Source organism: Diabrotica virgifera, chromosome 4 (genome assembly GCF_917563875.1).
Source record: "Diabrotica virgifera virgifera chromosome 4, PGI_DIABVI_V3a".
Lineage (NCBI taxonomy): Eukaryota > Metazoa > Arthropoda > Insecta > Coleoptera > Chrysomelidae > Diabrotica > Diabrotica virgifera.
The window spans coordinates 229,041,240-229,061,693 of NC_065446.1; the positions used below are offsets into that span (position 1 = coordinate 229,041,240).

The 20,454-nt window shown below is 31.4% G+C and overlaps 2 protein-coding genes across 4 annotated transcripts in view; one reads left to right on the plus strand and one right to left on the minus strand.

Annotated features, from left to right (window-relative positions):
- LOC114327394 (CBP80/20-dependent translation initiation factor-like) overlaps window positions 1–15,453 on the minus strand; it is a 31,311-nt gene extending 15,858 nt beyond the window's left edge. The window contains exons 1-4 of one of the 2 annotated variants that reach the window (XM_028276001.2): window positions 15,283–15,453; window positions 14,530–14,683; window positions 7,302–7,459; window positions 2,124–2,314 (exon numbers count right to left, since the gene is read on the minus strand). In XM_028276001.2, coding sequence (XP_028131802.1) covers window positions 2,124–2,314; window positions 7,302–7,459; window positions 14,530–14,683; window positions 15,283–15,298 — 519 coding nt within the window. In that variant the 5' untranslated portion in view covers window positions 15,299–15,453. Of the gene's footprint in view, window positions 1–2,123; window positions 2,315–7,301; window positions 7,460–14,529; window positions 14,949–15,282 lie in introns of those variants that run through there. The other variant, XM_028276000.2, reaches the window with a different exon arrangement.
- Window positions 15,054–20,454, plus strand: part of LOC114327395 (coatomer subunit zeta-1) — a 33,296-nt gene continuing 27,895 nt past the window's right edge. The window contains exons 1-3 of one of the 2 annotated variants that reach the window (XM_050649905.1): window positions 17,544–18,144; window positions 18,202–18,494; window positions 19,588–19,836. In XM_050649905.1, coding sequence (XP_050505862.1) covers window positions 18,465–18,494; window positions 19,588–19,836 — 279 coding nt within the window. In that variant the 5' untranslated portion in view covers window positions 17,544–18,144; window positions 18,202–18,464. Of the gene's footprint in view, window positions 15,209–17,543; window positions 18,145–18,201; window positions 18,495–19,587; window positions 19,837–20,454 lie in introns of those variants that run through there. The other variant, XM_028276003.2, reaches the window with a different exon arrangement.

The following is a 20,454-nucleotide window of genomic DNA, read 5'->3' on the forward strand; positions in this document are numbered from 1 at the left end:
ACCGGTTTTAGAGCAATAAATAAATCGTCAGTTTGTAAGAAAAAATTCAACATCCCGTATCTCGGAAACGAAGCATTTGTGGACATATGTTTATAAAGCAAACGGTCATTATTTTTTCATGCAGAATTACCCCTTAAAGTTTGTCGCACTTATTTAGAAACACCCTGTATTGATGAATATCCTGGCTAGTTGTTAAAGTACCTAACTGTTTATTATCCCAAATAAGCGAATGAAGCAAAAAGCATAATATTAAGAAAGTCTTACGCTACAGTTGAGTTTTAATTTCAATATCTTATATACGCTAGAATATTCCACAGGGTGTTCCAAACCTTTAGGAAAAACACACTATCATTTTTACACCCGGTATACAATGACACTTACCTGTTTAGTAATAATATTATTACATCGATATTCTTGAAGAATAAAGCTATAATATACTAAAAAAATCACTAAAATCGGAAGACAGGTTTAGGAAATTCGAGACATCAAAAATGTCCCATTTTTAAGGTGGTGCGTTAATTTTGGTGCTTAGTGTATAATATAACATGTATGGATTATCATCGAAACAAGAAGATGAATCTTTTTAGTTTACTCCTCTTGGTTAAAAAATCAACTATAGTAGTGCTCGATATTTCATCATAGGTCTGACTACAGTCATATATAGCCAACACCTATGTTTGTGTTCCAGAGACACATAATCGGTCAATAGCCCAATCTTATTAATCACGATTTCTTTAAAGCCCTATCAAGTTTAAATCAAAGAAACCGATTCGTTTGTACAAGACAAGACAGTTGACCCTGCATTTTTTTTGCTTCTAACCAACTTCGTGGTAAAATGTCTTGATGGGCCAGTGGTAAAAGCGTCAACTAATTGTGCTGAAAAACTCAGTGATCGTGAGTTCAAATCCAGCGGAAATAAGAATTTTTGTTAACAATCCCTTCTTTCTTGGAATCTCTGTATAGAAAATGACAGTGGCGATGCGTGACTTTTTCTAAAGTGTTACCAAAACCAGACGTAAACAATTTTCTTAAAAAAAATTATTTTGAACCTCCCAAATATAAGTTTTTGTTTTCAATCCTGTGGGATAAAATTAAACAAATCACTATTCCCAAATTATAGATATGTATGTAATTATGTATATGTAACAGGTATAGCAATAAATATGAAACAAACTAAACATATTATTCTACCATAAAATTAACATAAAAAATGAACAAGTAGGAAAAAGAACAGATTTTGAAAACTATTGTTTATATTTTAATTCTTCCATTTTCAATAATCTCATTTTTTTCTTCAAAATTATATATGTATATAAAAAATATATATACAAGGAGAATGACTTTTCAAGTAATTGATCAATTACGCAATACGCAGCAACACTCTTCCATATTTAAATGCACGCACACTGTAATCTGTAATAGGTACTAAAGCAATGTTACCAATCCTCAAAATGGTTACAATACTGATATACACAGCGTGCCCGCGTGCCGTCTCTAGAGCCGTCGCTTCTTCAAAATTTTCAGAAACGAGCTATTTAGTCCCACGTGATAGCGAGGTTCCTCCTTCCTCTTGCGTTACCACTGCCAGAATTGGTAACAGCATATAATAACGTGAAATGGATTCACATATCTCGCCAATATTTTCGTGCGTCTATTAGTTGACTATTTACTGAATAAGGTAGATACTATTAACAAATATTTATCCCGTTGGTAAAAAATATAAATGGAATTATTTCATAGTAGTCATAAAATATTTATTTGCAAGATTTTTAACTGTTACCAATGGTAACAGTGGTTACATGGACGCTTCGCCAGTGGAAAATGAAGTCGACTTTACTTAGTAACATAGCAATTATTCAAAACAGTAAAATATACACAATGTACCAAATAGGCTGCAATAACCAAATTAGCTGCAATATAACTGGTTGGTAAAGTTTTTGCCACCTAGGATTAACAAGCGTTGATTTTTCATTTTCTTTGATTCTGTTGATTCTCAGCCAACATCTACTTCTCGGTAACATTCAGAAATATGTACTAAAGATACGCGAAGTGGTGGATGTAGTTAGTAGAACGGTTCTGTATGTCAAACACATTTTAAATGTTAAAAATAATGAGTATCTTACCTGAAAAGCAACTTGTTGTAAATCGGAAACTTGTGGTGAATCTAGGAGCATTTCTAGACAATTTACCAATGGAATTAACATAAATGTGAATGGATCACCGTTTACTAGTCTTGCTTTACTAAAAAATTCCCCTAACATACGTACACAGTTTCTAAATGCTATCGGATTTGTTTTCTGAAGAACTTTGCCACCTAAAAAATGTTTTAGGCGTAGTAGAATGATGTAGTGTAATATAATACATAATAGTTGATATACGAAGGGGAGTCAGATAGGGATGGATTTATATCCGTTCATAGGTGTTAACCTGTACTTTAAATTTTTCTTGGCCAGCGACAATGTCTTAAAATATATATTAGGCAAAGTACTGACAGTATCATATGTAAGGGCTTAAGTTGGAGCCCCCATTATACTTCACACATTCACAGAATCGAGCAGAATACAGTTGAGTCCGGGAATCTTTACCCGTGCGTCATCATTTAATTAAAGCATACGAAATAAGTCGATGATAAGTCGAAAATTGAAATTTACTAAACGCAACAGTAAGTGACTTGCTGTTGCGTTTAGTAAATTTCAATTTCCGACTTATCATCGACTTATTTCGTATGCTTTAAATGATGACGCACGGGTAAAGATTCCCGGACTCAACTGTACCTCGTGTAAATGAGTTTTCATATGATTTTGCATTATTACAAGATACATTTTCCTTGCCTACTTTGAAAGTGAGGAGGGATCAGGCAGATCTCAAAATATTTTTAAACTCATTAATAGCATTATTGACTGTCCTTCACTAATTGCCACAATGTTGTTAGCAGTTCCAATTAGAAACACCAAATCAGTTAACGCATTTCATCAGCCATTTAGGAGAACCAATGTTGGCCTTAATTATTATATACCTAGAGTGTCACGAATTGTTATGCTGATAGTTTGGATTTTTTAATGAAAGCTTTAGTTTTGTGAGCCTGTTAAAGCAAATTGTGATATAAATTAGTATATGCATTATGACGATATTTTACAGATGCTAAATATTACTAAATTAAAAAGCCGTCGATTACATCACGACTTAATTATATTATTTAAGCTGATTAACTCACAAATCAACTGCCCAGATATGTTAGCCAAAATTAATTTCGCAGTTCCCAACCGCCAGACAAGACAATTGGTTTCATTTTCTGTACCAATGCATAGAACAAATTATGCTCATTATTCGTTCTTATCTCGAAGCCAAAGAATTGCAAATCAATTTCAGGAACTCGACTTGTCCTACAGCTTAAACAGATTCAAGGCCGTATTGTCAAATATCACTTGACGACGGTTATTATCAGATGTAGGTACCTACTTTTTATGTTTATTATTTATATTATGTCTGTGTACTTTCATGTTTAATTGTCTTGTAGTTTTTAGCTTATAAATGTTTTATTTTGTTTTAAACCTTTAACCCTCCTTTAGTCGCTAGGATAAACGGAGCATCAAGAGTCGCTACGGTGTCAAAGACTGACAATTAAAAAAAAAGTTATTGCTATAAAATTCATACAAATATTTTATATTGTGTATAGGAATGACTGAAAAATATTTTTGAAAATGTTTTATTGAAAAACAACAGATATAAAATGAAAAACCCTAGTATAACAATATACATATTGTTATTAGTAATATAAAAATATTCGCTAGGGACCATTTCCCATAATTCCAACAAACGATTTTGTTCGGCATAAAAGGACATCTATAAATAAGATTTGACCAAAACTTACCGATAAAATGCAATAATAAGATGCTAAATCTTTACCTGAACTGCAAGTTATGCCAATAAAGTAATAACCACACCGTTAGTCGCTACGGAGTCTTGCACCGAAAATAGCTATAAAACTCACACACCTGTACCCAAGTAGGTAAGAATGTAAACTAACACGAGGTTAGTTGATAGGAAGAGGTACAGAAAGTGGCGATAGAAAAAACCAGTTATTTTGTAAATCCCGAATGAATAATTCTGTCGTCGGTGTGTGACACCGATAGCGACTAACGGAGGGTTAACATGTTAATTGTATTTTTTTAAATTATCGTACTTGTTTTAAAATTGTACTTAATTTGTAAAATGGGTTCGCCCGTAAATAAATAAATAAATTTAGCAATATTGTAATAACGTGTAACTAATGATTTTGTACCTGTCAGTTTCATATATCAATGTTGTATTGTTTTATTATTTTAACTTTAACTTTATTTTTCTAAGCACTTTTTAGACTGTATTTATATTGTTTTTATATTAAGATTTTATTATTTGACTAATTCTATTGAGGTTTTTAAACTGTAAATTGTACTAAAAGTGGGCAAGGCCCGTTAATAAATAAATAATAAATAAATAAAGTTAAAGATCAAGAACACTAAATAAATGTGGGGTATTTCCTAATGAACAAATTATCAACAGCAACATTAAAGTTAACAGTTACTCACTTCAAAGAATTACCTTCGTCTTCCTCTACTTTTAACCAGCCATATTGCATGTTTTTCTTCGACGTTGCCGCATTTTCTATTGAAACATTGTCATTCTGTCTCGTTCTAGGTTGTCCAATGCTTTTTCTTACAATCAGTGACTTATCCCCAAGCTATTCTCTATTCTAATTTCTATCATTCTGCTAATGTGACTATCCCATTCTTCCTTTCAAAAATTGCACCCATTCATTTATATTGTCTAACCTACATGTGTTTCTATTATTGTTATTCCTGTCTTTCCTGTTATTCTTCTAAGATTCTCATTTAACTGGTTCCAGATATCTTCTTGTGCTATAGTCGGGTTTCATTTCAGCAGTGCATTTCATGATAGACCTAATTACATATTTATTATATACCTAGACACATAGGCCAGGAACCGAAGCTTTTCACCTCGCAATTTTTACAGAATGGATCGATTTGCTTGAAAATTTTCCGCTTGAAAAGGCGCTTTTACCATGGGGGCGCTTTTACCATGGCGTAATTTTTTTATTATATTTTGACCGCAAGAGTTGATAAAAACATTCATTCTGAGCAAAAAATGTTCTATACATTTTTTTGATAAAATTAATAGTTTTCGATTTATTCGCTATTGAAAGTGTTAGTTTTGTATAGAAAAAATCAATATTTTTCAATATACACACTCATTTAGGATTCACTCAATTTTTGCTGTAGAAAAAATTTTTTCAAACCAAGTTCTTGGGAATTAAATAACTTACAATTTTATATTGATATATTTTTTCGTATCTCTGATGCTAATCTTTCTATTCTGAAGAAAATGGCATTTTTTACCAAACTACAAAAATTCGTTTTTAGCTTTTCACTCCAGTTTTTTTAAAAACTAATCATTCTAAGCCAGTCAAACTTCTAGAATCTATTAATAATACATAAATAAGAATTAATAAGGCCAATGAGTAAAAACACCGCTAACTTACATTATTATGCTTCCATTATTATGCTAAAAATATACTAATTTTTAAACCGTAACTTTTTTATTTTTTATCTTTTTATAAGTTTTTACAAGATCTATAAGCCTATTGATATTAAATCTTTTTAAAATCCTCAGTTGCAAAAAGAGGTGACTTTGAAAGGGTTAACGGTGGTTTTTGCATGTTATTACAAGTTTTAATTGTCAATAGCTCACTCATTTTTTGCCGTAGAAAAAATTTTTGCAAACCAGGTTCTTGGGAATTAAATAAGCTACAATTTCATGTTTAAACATATTTTCGTATCTCTGATGCTAGCTGATCTTGCTATTCTGAAGAAAAGGCCATTTTTTCCAAACTACAAAAATTCGTCATCCGCTTTTAACTCCATTTTTTTTTAAAATAAACATTCTAAGCCGGTCAAACTTCTAGAACCTATTAATAATACATAAATAAAAAAGACCAAATAAGGTCAATGACTAATTTTAATTAGGGTGGTGATTAGGGGGTTGCTTGCGATCACTTTTTCGCTGAAAAAAATAGGGAATGGCATTCTTTTCATTATAAGTCACTTAATTTTTGAGCTAGAGACTTTTTTTATTTCTGGAGATAGATATTTTTAAGTACTTTAAATTAGTTTGAACAAGTTGTCCTCGAAAAATGCATAGTTTTCCCGTCTTTTGACTTTGAAACTACAATATTTAGCATTTGACGAAGAAGAGCTAACATATAATAAAGTATAGCTCGATTACTAGGTATTGGTCTTAAAGAGAATTAGAATAAACGGTTTTGTTTATTTTTCAAAAGGTACATTTTTGTTAAGTAAATTTGTTTTGATAAAACGCAAACTTTTGGAGTTATTAGCAGAAAACTTATTAAAAACATGGATTTTTTCGATATAAAACTAACACTTTCGATAGCGAATAAATCGAAAACTATTAATTTTATCAAAAAAATATTAGAACGTTTTTTACTTAGAATGAATGTTTTTACCAACTTTTGCGATTAAAATATAATAAAAAATAAATCGATCCATTCTGTAAAAATTGCGAGGATTTGTCCAATTTTAAGCTTTATTACTTGGACTAATATAGATCTAGATAAAGAGATGGACATGGTGAACATAGTCACGTATATCAAATTTTAGTACGATGCAGCCATTAGTTTATTTTTGACAGGTCAAATAAGTTGACGTCACATAGTTTTTGAGTTACAATGTCCACCGCCTTTGAAAAAAACAGTTTTGAGAAAAAGGTGTTTAAAGTTTTGACAACTTTTATTTTTAACTGGAAGCTGCTTACTAAATTTACTAGACAGTTGGAACTGAAAATTCAGTTTGACAGAAAAGATCCATAAAAATATGAATATCTTTGCTTCAAAACTTGACCTAAGGATTGTACAAAAATTTGAATGTCTCTTTCTGGTGTCAGTTAAAAAAAATGATAATCGCCAATCCAAAAAGAAGATGGATGTGGCTTATATAAAGATATAAAAAATTTGGTAGTTTCTGACTTAAAAAGCAATGTTTTTACAATGGATTTAAATAATAATTCTTCTGTATTTCTTGTTGATATATAGGACTTGTGATGTGATTATATTTACTTTCCTTGTGGCTATTAGTTTTTATCAGGTTTTATTGCATCCCTTACATTCTCATCATCGTCCCTTATTATGACATGCCTGATAAAATGTTAAGACTAGTATAATACCTTGATTCACATTTAAAATAAAGAGGAAATTAATAACATAACACCAAAAAAATTACACTTACCTTCAAAATCATTCTGTAATTTTCTTAAAAATAAGAGACGGAAATTTTGGTCATGAACTTCTTGAGATATGAAAGATCTTGACGAGATCATAATAACCAGCTTAGAAGCTAACTCATCATCACTTAAACATCCTTGATACAAGGCATCAAAACTTTTCCTATTAAAAAATATTTACAAATTAGTAAAACTCTTTCACTTTACATTTGTAGATTAGTTTGAAAACTGATTTTTTTCTACGAGCGTGCAAAAATGTCTACTTTCGCGCACGCGTTTTAGTTTAGAAAGTTTTACTTTTCCGCACGCGTGTTACTTTTCCGCACGCGTTTTACTTTTCCGCACGCGTTTTACTTTTCCGCAAGCGTGTTAATTTAGATATGTTAATATGGCCTTAAAGTAATTATAATACATGCAATAAACTAATATTTAGATATTATTTACAAATTTTTTTCAAATATATCTTATTGTGTTCATGTTTTAATGAAATTAACGCGAGAATTCGATGAAATAAAATAATTTTGACATAATATTCGAAAGTCAAATCAGTAGACAATAACAGTGGTTTTGAATCGTCGTCATGGAAACCAAGATCGTCGTCATGCTAACCAATTATGCTGAAAGTTTGGTTTTGAAACCCTTGTCAAAGAATTAATTTGTGTATGTATTTTCATATTAATTAAATTAATTGATTAAGATCATTTTTGAAAGACTCATAAAAAAAATATTGTTCCTAACGCTTGCAGAAAGTCTCTTTTCCGCACTCGACTGCTTGTTGAACTCCCGCTTCGCGTCGTTCGGCAAACTGCAGTCGCGTGCGGAAAAGTATGACTTTCTGCACTTGTTAGGAAAAACTCTTACAGCAAATGTTTAAAAATGATCTGTAAATAACAAATGACTAACATTGTTTATACAAAAACGTATTTCTAAAAATCTTGATATTTTTTACAATTACAGTAAAACCTCCATTAACCGAAATAATTGGAGAAGCCATTTCAGATAATAAAAATTTGGGTTAAAAATAACATTGTGTTATTTGTATTCTTCTTGTATCAATTTACAATTTACAAGTATTCTTAATCAAATTTGGTATTAAAAAATACTGTGAGGTGATTTCGTAATGTTTTCTTTAATATGTAAATACAGAATAATGAAGTTAAGGAAAATGAACATGTTTAAAGTGTTTTTTTAAAGAAGTCTTCTATTTCCTTTGTGTTTTCCTTTGACAATGATGTTTTGCAGCTATATCTCTCCATAGTTTCATTTGCATTGTATATTTAATTGCATTCTTTAGTTGTATGGAAGCAATGTTGATACTGTTGACAAATTAACATCAAATTGTTTCCGTTTTGTGATAAAAATTTATGTTTTATTCGTGAAATTATTGAAACTGCCAGCCGTTTCGGTTAAAAAGGTTTCAGGTAACAGAGGTTTTACTGTAAGTATTATACCCTATTACACGAATATACGACTGTGTTGGATTATTTCGACAACGCATATTTTATTGTGCAAAATATTAAGAACGAAAATAATGCAAATTACATTGCTGTTTATTGGAATAATTATTAGAGTCATTTACTTTCGTACTTCTTATGTTTCACACTGAAATATTCGTTGGCGCGATAATCCAAAACAGACGTATGTTGATGGAATAAACCATACTATTGCATGATTAATTTTAAAGCTATTATTGTTGTGTACCAACAATGAAAGATGGGAAAGGCATACAAGGAAGATGGGTGGAAGATACAAATCAAAAACAAGTTAATGGCTTTGTACGAAGAACCAGCCACCACCAGGTTTGTCAAGTCACAAAGGATCGTTAAAGGATAACCTAAACTGGTTATGACCAGAAAACTAATTGGTCAAAAAAGAAGAGGTAGACCCAAAACGAGATGGATTACTAAAGGGGAGGAAGACCTTAACACTTTCAGTGTCCATGATGCACAAGTAGCATCATGAAGATTTTATCAAAGATACTGATGATGCATAAGTGGTGTCAGAAGTACTGTGTTACTAAATGAACGATTTAAGTATGTGGTACCAGCTAAGTGGTGCTTGTTCAAGATTGGCACTGAACATGTTAAACACCTGAAGGTGAGGTACTGGAAAAGCCCAAAACAAAAATGAATGGAGAAATATTTTGTTCATCAGGTCTTTCAAAGTACAGTCGAACCCGCTTATTAGAATACTGGTTATAGGAATATACCAGTTTAAGAAATAGAAATTTGAGGTCCCGAAATGTTTCCACTAGTTAACAATGATCGGTTATTAGAATATCCCGGTTATAGGAATACTTTCCCATGGCACGAAAGCTATTCCAATAAGCGTGTTTGAATGTAGTTAACAATTTTGTATATACAGTAGAACCCCGATTATCCGTGCTCCTCGGGACCGGACAGTGGCACTGATAATTAAAAAGCACAGATAATCAGAACATTTATTTCTTATATAAAATACATATACAGGGTGATTGATTAGTGGGGTAAAGCTCAATAGATCCGCTATAGTAATAGATAGCAATAAAAGTTAATAACAAAAATTGTAGCCAACTTTGAGCTTCACATTACAAAATTAGTAAGAATGTTACAGGGTGTTTGATAACACAGTGGCAGGCCAAACTTATGTTTTTTTGAATGGAACACCCTATATTTTATTTTTTATTCGAAATCCTGTTAACTTCTCCATCACAAAAATATAAAGGTTTGTTATGTTATACAGGGTATTTACAAAGTTATAACCAATCATATATGAAAATCGTAACAAGTTCAACTCCCTGTATAAATAAAAATAAGCAAACCAGCAATGCTTTATTAATGCCATATTTTTTTATGTATTGTCAAAATGTTTAAGAATGATTGATATTTCTAATTTTCTTTATATCAAATACAGGGTGAGTCAAAACACAAGTACATTATTTTCTAAGTAATTTTTAAATGGAACACACTGTATTTTATATCACTATTGAAAAGTACCATTACCATACTTTAATTTTTAGACAACATTCCCATGTCTAAATTTATTAGTTTTCGAGATATTTTCATTTTTCAATGGACCAGTAGCGTGGCCACCCGAATCACCAGAATTTAATAAACTGGACTGATTTTTTTGGGGTTACGTTAATAATGAAGTTTATAAAATACCTGCAACAACAAGGGATGAGATGAAAAATAGAATACAAAGTGTATTTCGATGTGTAAATTTACAAATGCTTCATAGAGTAAGTAGCTCATTCAATGATTGTTTTTAGGCGTGCATAAATGTGTTAGAAGGTAATTTTGAACACCTTATTTAATTAAATATTATAAATATTTTATTAAAAGTAGCTTCTAATTTTTTCAAACATGTTTTTTTGCAAAATGTATTACTGATAAATTATTTTTCGTTCTTTATTTGTTACATTGTTACATTTACATACAAAAGTATTGTTTAATTGTCTTCACAAAATGTTGTACTTTGTGTTAGTTTTTTTGTAAAATTTATTACTAATTTTCTTTCTTTATTTGTTACATTTACATAAAAAAGTAGTTTTTAATTGTTTCAAAAATGTGGCATGTCGTGCTTGTTTTTTTTTGTAAAATGTATTACTAATAAATTATTTTTATTTCTTTATTTGCTACATTGTTACAATTCAGTCATGGCTGACTTAAAATTTAGATAAATTTAGACACCTAAAATAATTTGCCCCGAAAAATGAAAACATCTCGAAAACTATTAAATTTGGACATAGGGAATGTTATATAAAAATTAAAGTACAGTAATGTTACTTTTCAATAATGATATAAAACACAGGGTGTTCCATTTAACATTACTGAGAAAATAATGTACTTGCGTTTTGACACACCCTGTATTAGATATAAAAAAAATTAGCAATGTCAATAATTCTTCTTGAAAATTTTGACAATAAATAAATAAATGGGGTATTAATAAACCATTGCTGTTGTGCTTATTTTTATTTATACAGGGAGTTGAACTTGTTACTATTTTCATTCAAAATTGGTTACAACTTTGTAAATCCTTGTATAATATAACAAACCTTTATATTTTTGTGATGGAGAAGTTAACAGAATTTCGAATATAAATTAAAATATAGGGTGTTCCATTTAAAAAAACATAAGTTTGGTCTGCCACTGTGTTATCGAACAACCTGTAACATTCTAACTAATTTTGTAATGTGAAGCTCAAAGGTGGATAAAATTTTTGTTATTAACTTTTATTGCTATCTATTACTATAGCAGATCTATTGGGCTTTACCCACTAGTCAATCACCCTGTATGTACTATACATACTATTGTGTTTTCAATTTATCAATCAAAAGCAAAATGAAAATTAAATTAAATTTTTTTTTAAATAACGCGGGCACATAAATTTGATACACCCTGTATATTGAGCTGTAAATATTTATTAGAATTTAGTTTGGATGTAAGTGGATTTCTCTTTTAATGAGTTTTCCGATGAACCATTAAAGACTTTTGTGAATAATTAAAGTGAAAAGGACGATGTATTTAGGTTTATAATGGAAAAAGATTGTTTACTACGGGAACTATAGAATCCACAGGTAGATGTAATTATCACTTTCTGGGAAAGTGGTTTAAAAGAAAGTTTGGAATTTTAATATCTTTGTTCAACACGAGTAAATGTTGTAGAGTTTCCCCGAAAGTAATTAGGATGGTCGGAATAATTTTGAGAATGACTGTTTGTTTGTCGAATGGAAAAGATTGTTTCTGATTCTTGGCAAGTTGGAAGGGGAAAGGTAGTTTGAATGATTGAGAGAGTTTGAAAAAGAAGTCATTATGTTTTTGGCATCGCTGAGGAGTGGTTCGACGTTTTCGTGGATAGATAGTTAGCAGATACCAGTGGCTGTTTGATAGAGGAGAATAGTGTTGAAAAGTGGAACGAGAGACAGATCAAATTGAGACGAAATACCTCTTTGATTCTGTATTATTGTGAGAAGGAGAGCAGAGAATTTTTGGAGTTTTGTTTGAATCGAGTACGTGTCAAAAGAGGCCCGGCTTGTTGGAGAATTGGTGCTGGTATGCTGATAGTTTTGAAGCTGGAGAACGGAGAGGGCTTTGATGAGTAGCCTTTAACATAGTCAACGAGGGAGAGCTGTTTTGGGTCACGAGAAGACATCAGAGTGAGTGAAGCAAAAGGTCAGTCAATTTATGTGAAAGAGATTTTTATGTTCGGAAACTAAATTTTTGAGTAAAAAGCATATGAATTAAAATTCCAATATTTCAAAAAGTAAACAGTAAATATAGGTAATCTTGCGAATACATAAATTTGTTTTGTTTAGTTTGTTTTACCAAAGTCATCGGGAACAAACCGATAAATTGTTTTTTTTTAACTATAATAAATTTTAAGTGGTAAAAATTTCATTCGGACATCTGTGTCCACAGGTTCTAGATTTGAGAGATTTTAGAGTATTGATTTTGATAAATAAAAGACAATTCTGTATGTTTATTTTAATATTTTGCTTTATTTCTTTTCCCTATTTTATCCCGATTAGGATCAACTAAGAGATACTGAACCCACGAGAGAAGATAAGTATAACGTGAGATAATTTAGATTTTTTTTAATAGTATAAAAAGGCACCCTGAGATTTTTTATTCATTTTTATGTATGATTTGCGACAATTAAATATTTAATCAAATAAATAATAATTAATATAAAATTAATAAGAAGCAGATCATAACAATACATATTACGTACCTACCATAAAAGGATAACAGAAAAAATAAATCTTTCATTATGAGTCTCCCTCTTGGCGTATATAGTCTTGAGCTATTTTGATAAAAGCTTAAACATGCAGCTTGAGTAATAGAAAATCATAGCACGGATAACACAGGCCAACGATGAAAAAATTTTTTTGATTAAATTACCTTTATCTTATGTATTTTGGTGTGCTGAGTCCGAAAATCATATTAAAAATGCTGTATCACCCACCATTCTTTCACAATTTAACATTTAAAATTGCATAATTACCTTTGAAACCAAGATTACTACTAAGGAAAAAGAAGCTTGGATTGGATTCAAGAAAGTTGTAACCGAGTTTTTAGGTAATATGTGAAAGACCCTAACTATGAGCTTATAGTAGCTAATTTATTAGATAAGTTTTTTAAGATTTTAGATAAGATTTAAGATTTGGAAATGAGCCTTAAAATCCACCTTTTGCATAACCATCTTGATCATTTCCCTGAAAATCTCGGTGCAGTCACTGAAAAACGAGGCGAACACTTCCACCAGGATATCAAGGTGATGGAGCAACCATACCAGGGATGTTGGAACACCCCAACATGATGGGTGATTACTGTTGGTCACTTCATCAGGAACAACAGAGTGCCTCGCATCGGAGAAAAAGCTACTTGAGAAGTACAGAAAAAAAAAGAGAAAGAAAATACAAAAGCACTGACTCCTGAAATGCTTGTACAGATCTATACTATGAAAAGATAAAAATTAGATAAAAGGTATTATTCTAATAATGTATCATTTTAATGTATTCCGGTATTTTGTGTTTTTAAAATTATTATATTGTAGAATAAGCCAGTGCCATATTATGGGAACACTGTGGGTGATATGTAAAATCTAATTTCAGATTCTTTTTTAGCGCCAAAAACTACATAGGATTCACATAAATTTATAAGAAAAGTTTTTAAATCTTTTTTTTTTGTTGGCATGTGTAATCTGCACACAGATAAGGGACTGTTCCCTTATTAAAGATAAGTATTACGTAACGCAGGTACGGGCGGGGGGGGGGGGGGGTGTCAAAAATCTTCAAAAATTGCGTTACGCAAATGTTACTCCCATAAGAGTGCGTTACGTAGGGGGGGGTTAAAAATCTTCAAAAATCGCGTTATGTAATACTTGAACGCTCCTTAATTGGGGTTCTACTGTACTTAATTTTGAGTTTTGTTTAAAATCATTGTAATTAGTTACGATTGCGATTTACAAAAATGTCCAATTCTTATAAGTCTGTTGGGTGTATGAATAAATAAACAGTGTATAAAAATAGTCATTTGGATCATTTCAGTTTGGTTTAGCGATAGCAACATATTATGCATTTTCTGATAAAAACTAACAAGTTTTGAAACCGTTCGGTAAGGGTGCTTGTTGAGCTCACTAAACGAACTGAAATATAAAACAACTTTGGCTTCGTATTGGAACAAGATGAAAATGTTAATTCATTTTTTTTAATAAACAGTGCTTTAAATTACGTTTCACATAAATACTTACTCAACTTCTTCACTACTTTTACAGTCTTGTTTCCAATTTTCCAAAATATATCTAAGTTTTTGGTTAAACTTTATACCATCATCAGATATATTGAGCTCTTTGACTCTATTAATAATTTCTTTGTATTCAGAAGCATCAGTAAATAGAGACTCATCTGCAACGGAAGGAATATTTGGTTTAGCTACAGTTACAATATTACCTGGGGGCACAGGGTTATTCTGATTTTTATTGATATTTAGCCATCCTCTACCTCTGCCGCCTTTAGACATTTTTCAGAATATATGATGGAAAGAATTTTTAAAATTGTAAATTCTGCGTTTTGGACGATACGAAAGTGAAAATTAGAATAACCCAAAGGAGTGAAAGGATAAAGATAAACTTATTTGGCGTATTTGGGCATTAACCTAACTTTCTTTCTATTTGACAATCTAACAACAACATCACGTAGCTTGTCTGTTCTGTGCCACAGAATAGCAAACAATTGTGCTTTCTCCACAGAGTCAATCAATCTGTCAAACCAGTCAATCAAACTGTCAAACATCAAAAACTGTCAAAATAAATGGTATCTGTGATGAAAAATTAACAATTAATTGATAAAAAACTATTTTTTTTATTTTTTGATATAAATCCATCTATATAAATAATTAAGATAGGCTCGGACATGGAAGGAATGCAATGGGTAAGAATATAAGAGTTTTTTAAATTCTAAAGATAAGACAAAATATAACCAGAGAGAATTTTTGAAATACATACTTATAAACATACACATTCTTGTATAACTATCATACAAATACACAACATAAGCTCCAAACAGTTTTCATACACGCAATACATCCGTCTTAGTTTAATTTTTTGCTTTTGAAAACGTTTAATCACTATATACTTAGTTTATGTTTTATAACTGCCTTAATATCCACTACCTTTCACAATAAACATTTCACTTCACCATAATTCAATTTTCCAAGCTAACTAATATGATTCATGCATGACTAATATTATCAATTTGTACATGCAGTACTTATGAGATAATGTACAATAATGTCAGTGAGTGGCCAAATTATTAGGGCAGTAAAATGATTTCTTAATTTTCTAGTTTCATTGAATTTTTAGCAAGTAGTTGGTTTTAAGGCTTATAAAAGTGCTGCAATTACAGCTTCTACACGTTGGGACATGCTCTTTTGTTATGATACCATTCTTTAAGTGCTTCAATCAACTGTCACTTCGTGGCAATAACATCTGTGGTGATCGCCTGTTTGATTAATTCCCTCATGCTCTCTATTGGGTTCATGTCAGGTGAATTTCCAGCCAGGGCAGAACTGCAATATTTTCTCTCTCTCTCTCTTATGGCGCTACAGCCCAAGTCAGGCCCTGGCCTCCCCTAGCATCCGCCTGCAAGTATCTCTGCCCCTGGCTGCTCTCCTCCAGTTGTCCACCCTCAATATCTCTTTAGCATCGGTTCTTACTTTGTCTATCCACTTCTTCCTTGGTCTTCTTACTGGCCTATGCCCCACCACAGTTCCGCTAAGCATTCTGCTGGATGTTCTGTCGTTATCCATTCTTATAAGGTGACCTGCCCAGCGCAATCTTTGTATTTTTGCATAATTTGCTACAGAGGGTTCTCAATATTATCCTTAATATCTTCCTTTCAAAAGTATTAATATGGTTTAGGGCCGGTTGTACGAACGCTAATCATCATTGATCACTATCAAATACTTAATTACTGTCACAACTGTCAATGTCAACTTTATTTGGGTTGCCGAAAACATAATTATTGATGACAATTATGAAATTAGTTAATCAATTATGTTAATAATTGTTATGTTAATTGACTAACTAATCTCATAATTATAATTAACTATGTTTTCAGCAACCCAACCAAAGTTGACATTGACAGTTGTGACAGTAATTAAATATTTGATAGTGATCAATGTTGATTAGCGTTCGAACAACCGGCCCTAAGGGCCGAAAGGGTTGGGTTGCTGAAAACATAGTTAATTATAATTATGAGATTAGTTAGTCAATTAACATAACAATTATTAACATAATTGATTAACTAATTTCATAATTGTCATCAATAATTATGTTTTCGGCAACCCAACCAAAGTTGACATTGACAGTTGTGACAGTAATTAAGTATTTGATAGTGATCAATGTTGATTAGCGTTCGAACAACCGGCCCTTAGTCTTTTCAGTTAACCCTACACCATTGTATGGTAGAAGGAATATGATTATGGGCCGGTTGTTCGAACGCTAATCAACAATTATCATTATCAAATATTTAATTACTGTCACCAAACTGTCAATGTCAACTTTGTTTTGGTTGCTGAAAACATAATTAATTACAATTATGAGATTTATTATCAATTATGTTAATAATTATTGTTATATTAATTGATTATAGTCTCAGAATTGTAATCAATTATGTTTTTAGCAACCCAAACAAAGTTGACATTGACAGTTGGTGGCAGTAATTATTTATTTGATAATGATCATTGTTGATTAGCGTTCGAACAACCGGCCCTATATGTATTGTCTTTTCAGTCATTTTTTTTATTTATTTATCAACAGGCAATCACCCAATTAAAATACAGTGTAAACATTAATCACAGGAGATTTATAACCTAACCTAAAGTAAATTTAAAAATTAAACATTAAATAAATAACAAACATTAACAAAAAATATACAAAACACAAGGATATCAAGTTATCACATACAGTTTTTAAGCTGAGCTTTAAATTCATTTGGAAAACTATAACAATCTAAACCCTCCGAATATTGGTTAGCAAACCTAGGTGTTCTGAAGGAGTTGTGTCCGTAGTTAATGTGATGGGGTCTAATGTAAAAAGGTTGATTTAGCCTCATTTGTCTACTGAGAACATGGAGGCTAAGTTTCTCCAATAGTTGAGGACCAAAATTATTGGAGTGTAGTATATTATAAAACATTGTGAGATCCTTATGCATGCGTCGGATTTGGAGAGAGGTTATGTTGAGAGACTTTTCTATATTAGAATAGTTAATTTCATCAACCCTCTGGTTTTGTTTAAATGCAACAAATCTTAAGAACTTGTGCTGAACTCTCTCAATAGCTAGAATATGGGTGTTATAGTGTGGAGACCAAACACATGAACAGTAATCTAGGTGAGGTCTCACAAGTGAACAATACAATACTTTTATGGATGGGATATTTAGAAAGTCTTTTGCACGTTTGATAAACCCTAAAAGTTGAAGTGATTTTGAGACAATATATGAGATATGGGGGATGTAGGATAAGCTGGAATCAAGCACAACACCTAGGTCTTTTATCTGAGATACAGAGTCTAAAGGACAATCCTTAATAGTATAGATATGATTTGTAGGAGTTCTATTTCGACCAAAAACCATTAAGTGACACTTTTTAACATTAAGTTCCATTCCGTTGCTATCACACCAATAGCTCAACCGATCCAAGTCAGATTGTAATTTTTGATAGTCACCATCATTATTGATTTTAAAATATAATTTTAAATCGTCAGCAAACATTAGGAAAAAAGCAAAGTGGAAACAGGAGGCAATATCATTAACATAGATATTGAATAGAAGGGGTCCAAGAAGTGACCCTTGTGGCACTCCTGAAGGTACCTTAATTTCAAATGATCGAAAACCCTGAACATGTACTATCTGTATTCTTTCAGATACTTAGGATAACAACCATTCTAAAAGTTCGCCCTGGATACCCAGACCTCTCAACTTATTAATTAAAATCTTGTGATTTGCCCGGTCAAACGCCTTTGTAAAGTCTGTGTATACAGCATGAACTTGGAAGCCACCTTCAAGAGATTCCACAAGGAAGTCGGTAAATGTCAATAAATTAAATTCAGTGAAGCGGCCAGAGAGAAATCCAAATTGCTGGTTGATAAAACAGCATTTTAAACTTGCTGACAAATAGTCATGATCCATGTTTCTACACCATATGTTGCTATTGGCTGTATGCTGGTTTTGTATATTTTAAACCTTACTTCCCTATAGATGTCTTTTGATCCAACACCTGTGACAGGTGTTGGATCAAAAGAAGGCCTGGGGAGATCTGTAATTTGCATCCTGAACAGGCAGGAAGGATTTGTTTCAGTTCGTCCAGAGGTAGTCAAATAAACACTCTCAGAAAAATAAGGAGCTTGAAACCGCTAAGGATGATTATGACGCTCTCTAAGCGAACTGAAATATAAGATGTCTCCTGATTTCATTTTACAGCAAAATTATTATTTTCTACCAGTCTTACTCCTAACTGAGTATACGAAACCAAGTTTTCATTGGAATTTTGCCACGCTGAACAGGCAGGAAGTGAGATTCAAATTATAGATCTCCCCAGACCTTCTTTGATTTCAGCATTCAGTTGGTTTGTAAATAATTAAAACCACGAATATAATATATTATTTTATTTAGTTTTATTTTAATATTATTTTTAATTTTATTAAAATAAAACTTTGAATTGTTAATTAAAGTTTAAAACATAGTTTTCTCGAAAGTCCGAAAATTGTAGTCATAGTCTGTTCGCTAAACTCAGACGCAACTTTCTAGATATTTTAGTCAGTAATTTTGCCAATTTTAGTAAAATTGGCAAAAAATAATTACTAAATAGTTAATAATCACTAAATAGTTAGTAATTTTGCCAATTTTTGCAAAATTGGCAAAAAACAAAAAAATTATCGACTAAAATATCTAGCCAGTTGCGTCTGAGTTTAGTGAACTGACTATAGCTGGTTTTGGCTGTAAGCAAACGATATACATATCGATACATTTTTGGCAAAGTAACGTAAGTGACATTTTTGGCGAAAATCATGTTTTTCCATTAAACTAACGCTACTATTGTTTAGAAGGTACTGCCAAAGTGTAGTAAGCCTAGAATTACTTTAAACATAATACACGTATAGGCTTACTACACTTTGGCAGTACCTTTTGAACAATAATAGCGTTAGTTTAATGGAAAAACATGATTTTCAAAAATGTCACTTACGTTACTTTGCCAAAAATGTATCGATATTTATCTGTTTATCTGTATTTATCTGTTTTGGGATTTTTAGGAACCAACCTTATATACTGTAAAAGGTATTTTAATAATGGATTGTATTGGTGAGAGAGTATTGGCCAAATACTATGACAAAAATCTATTTATCACATCCAAAGAACAAAGTGCATTTGAGAAAACCTTATTTAATAAAACCTACAAGGAAGTAGGCGGTGAAATTATCAATGTAAATGGCTTAACATGTGTTTATAAGAGTAATGTTGAACTGCTTTTTTATGTTATAGGAAGTTCCCAAGAAAATGAGGTATGATGTTAAAGGTAAAGTGGTATTATAGTATGCAGTCTACCTGTTCCTATAAATTTTAGTGTGCAAAATAAGCCAATTTTGTGACTTATTCATAACATTATTATCACAAGAGAGTGAGAATAAATTGACAATAATGCGATAATTTTTCGAAAATTTTGCTGAATGGAAACAAGTTAGAGCAATTATTTTCTTATTTATTCTTAGTATCGTGTGATATTCGACAGGTTATCTTTTAATACTTAATAAAATTCAAGCCTTTGTGTATAAAAACATTCAGTGACATTTATCCCATTAATGTGACACACAGTTTTCAACTTGTCAAAGTGAACAGCACAGTTTAGCAATCAGACGAAGATATCAATAGAATATTAGTTAAAAGTATTTATAAATACAGTTTTATTCATGAAATAATCTTACCAAAGTACAATCGAGCTCTTAAAATTGCCGATGTTTGTTGTCCTCGTGACAATTTGACCTTAGATGCAGAACTAAAAGCAGAGCTGGGCCGGGTACTGATAAATTGTACTCGGGTACAGAGTACCGGGTACTTTTCATATTTGAGGAACGAGTACAGAGCACCGATTACATTGCTCCAGAAAAGTACTCAGAGTACAA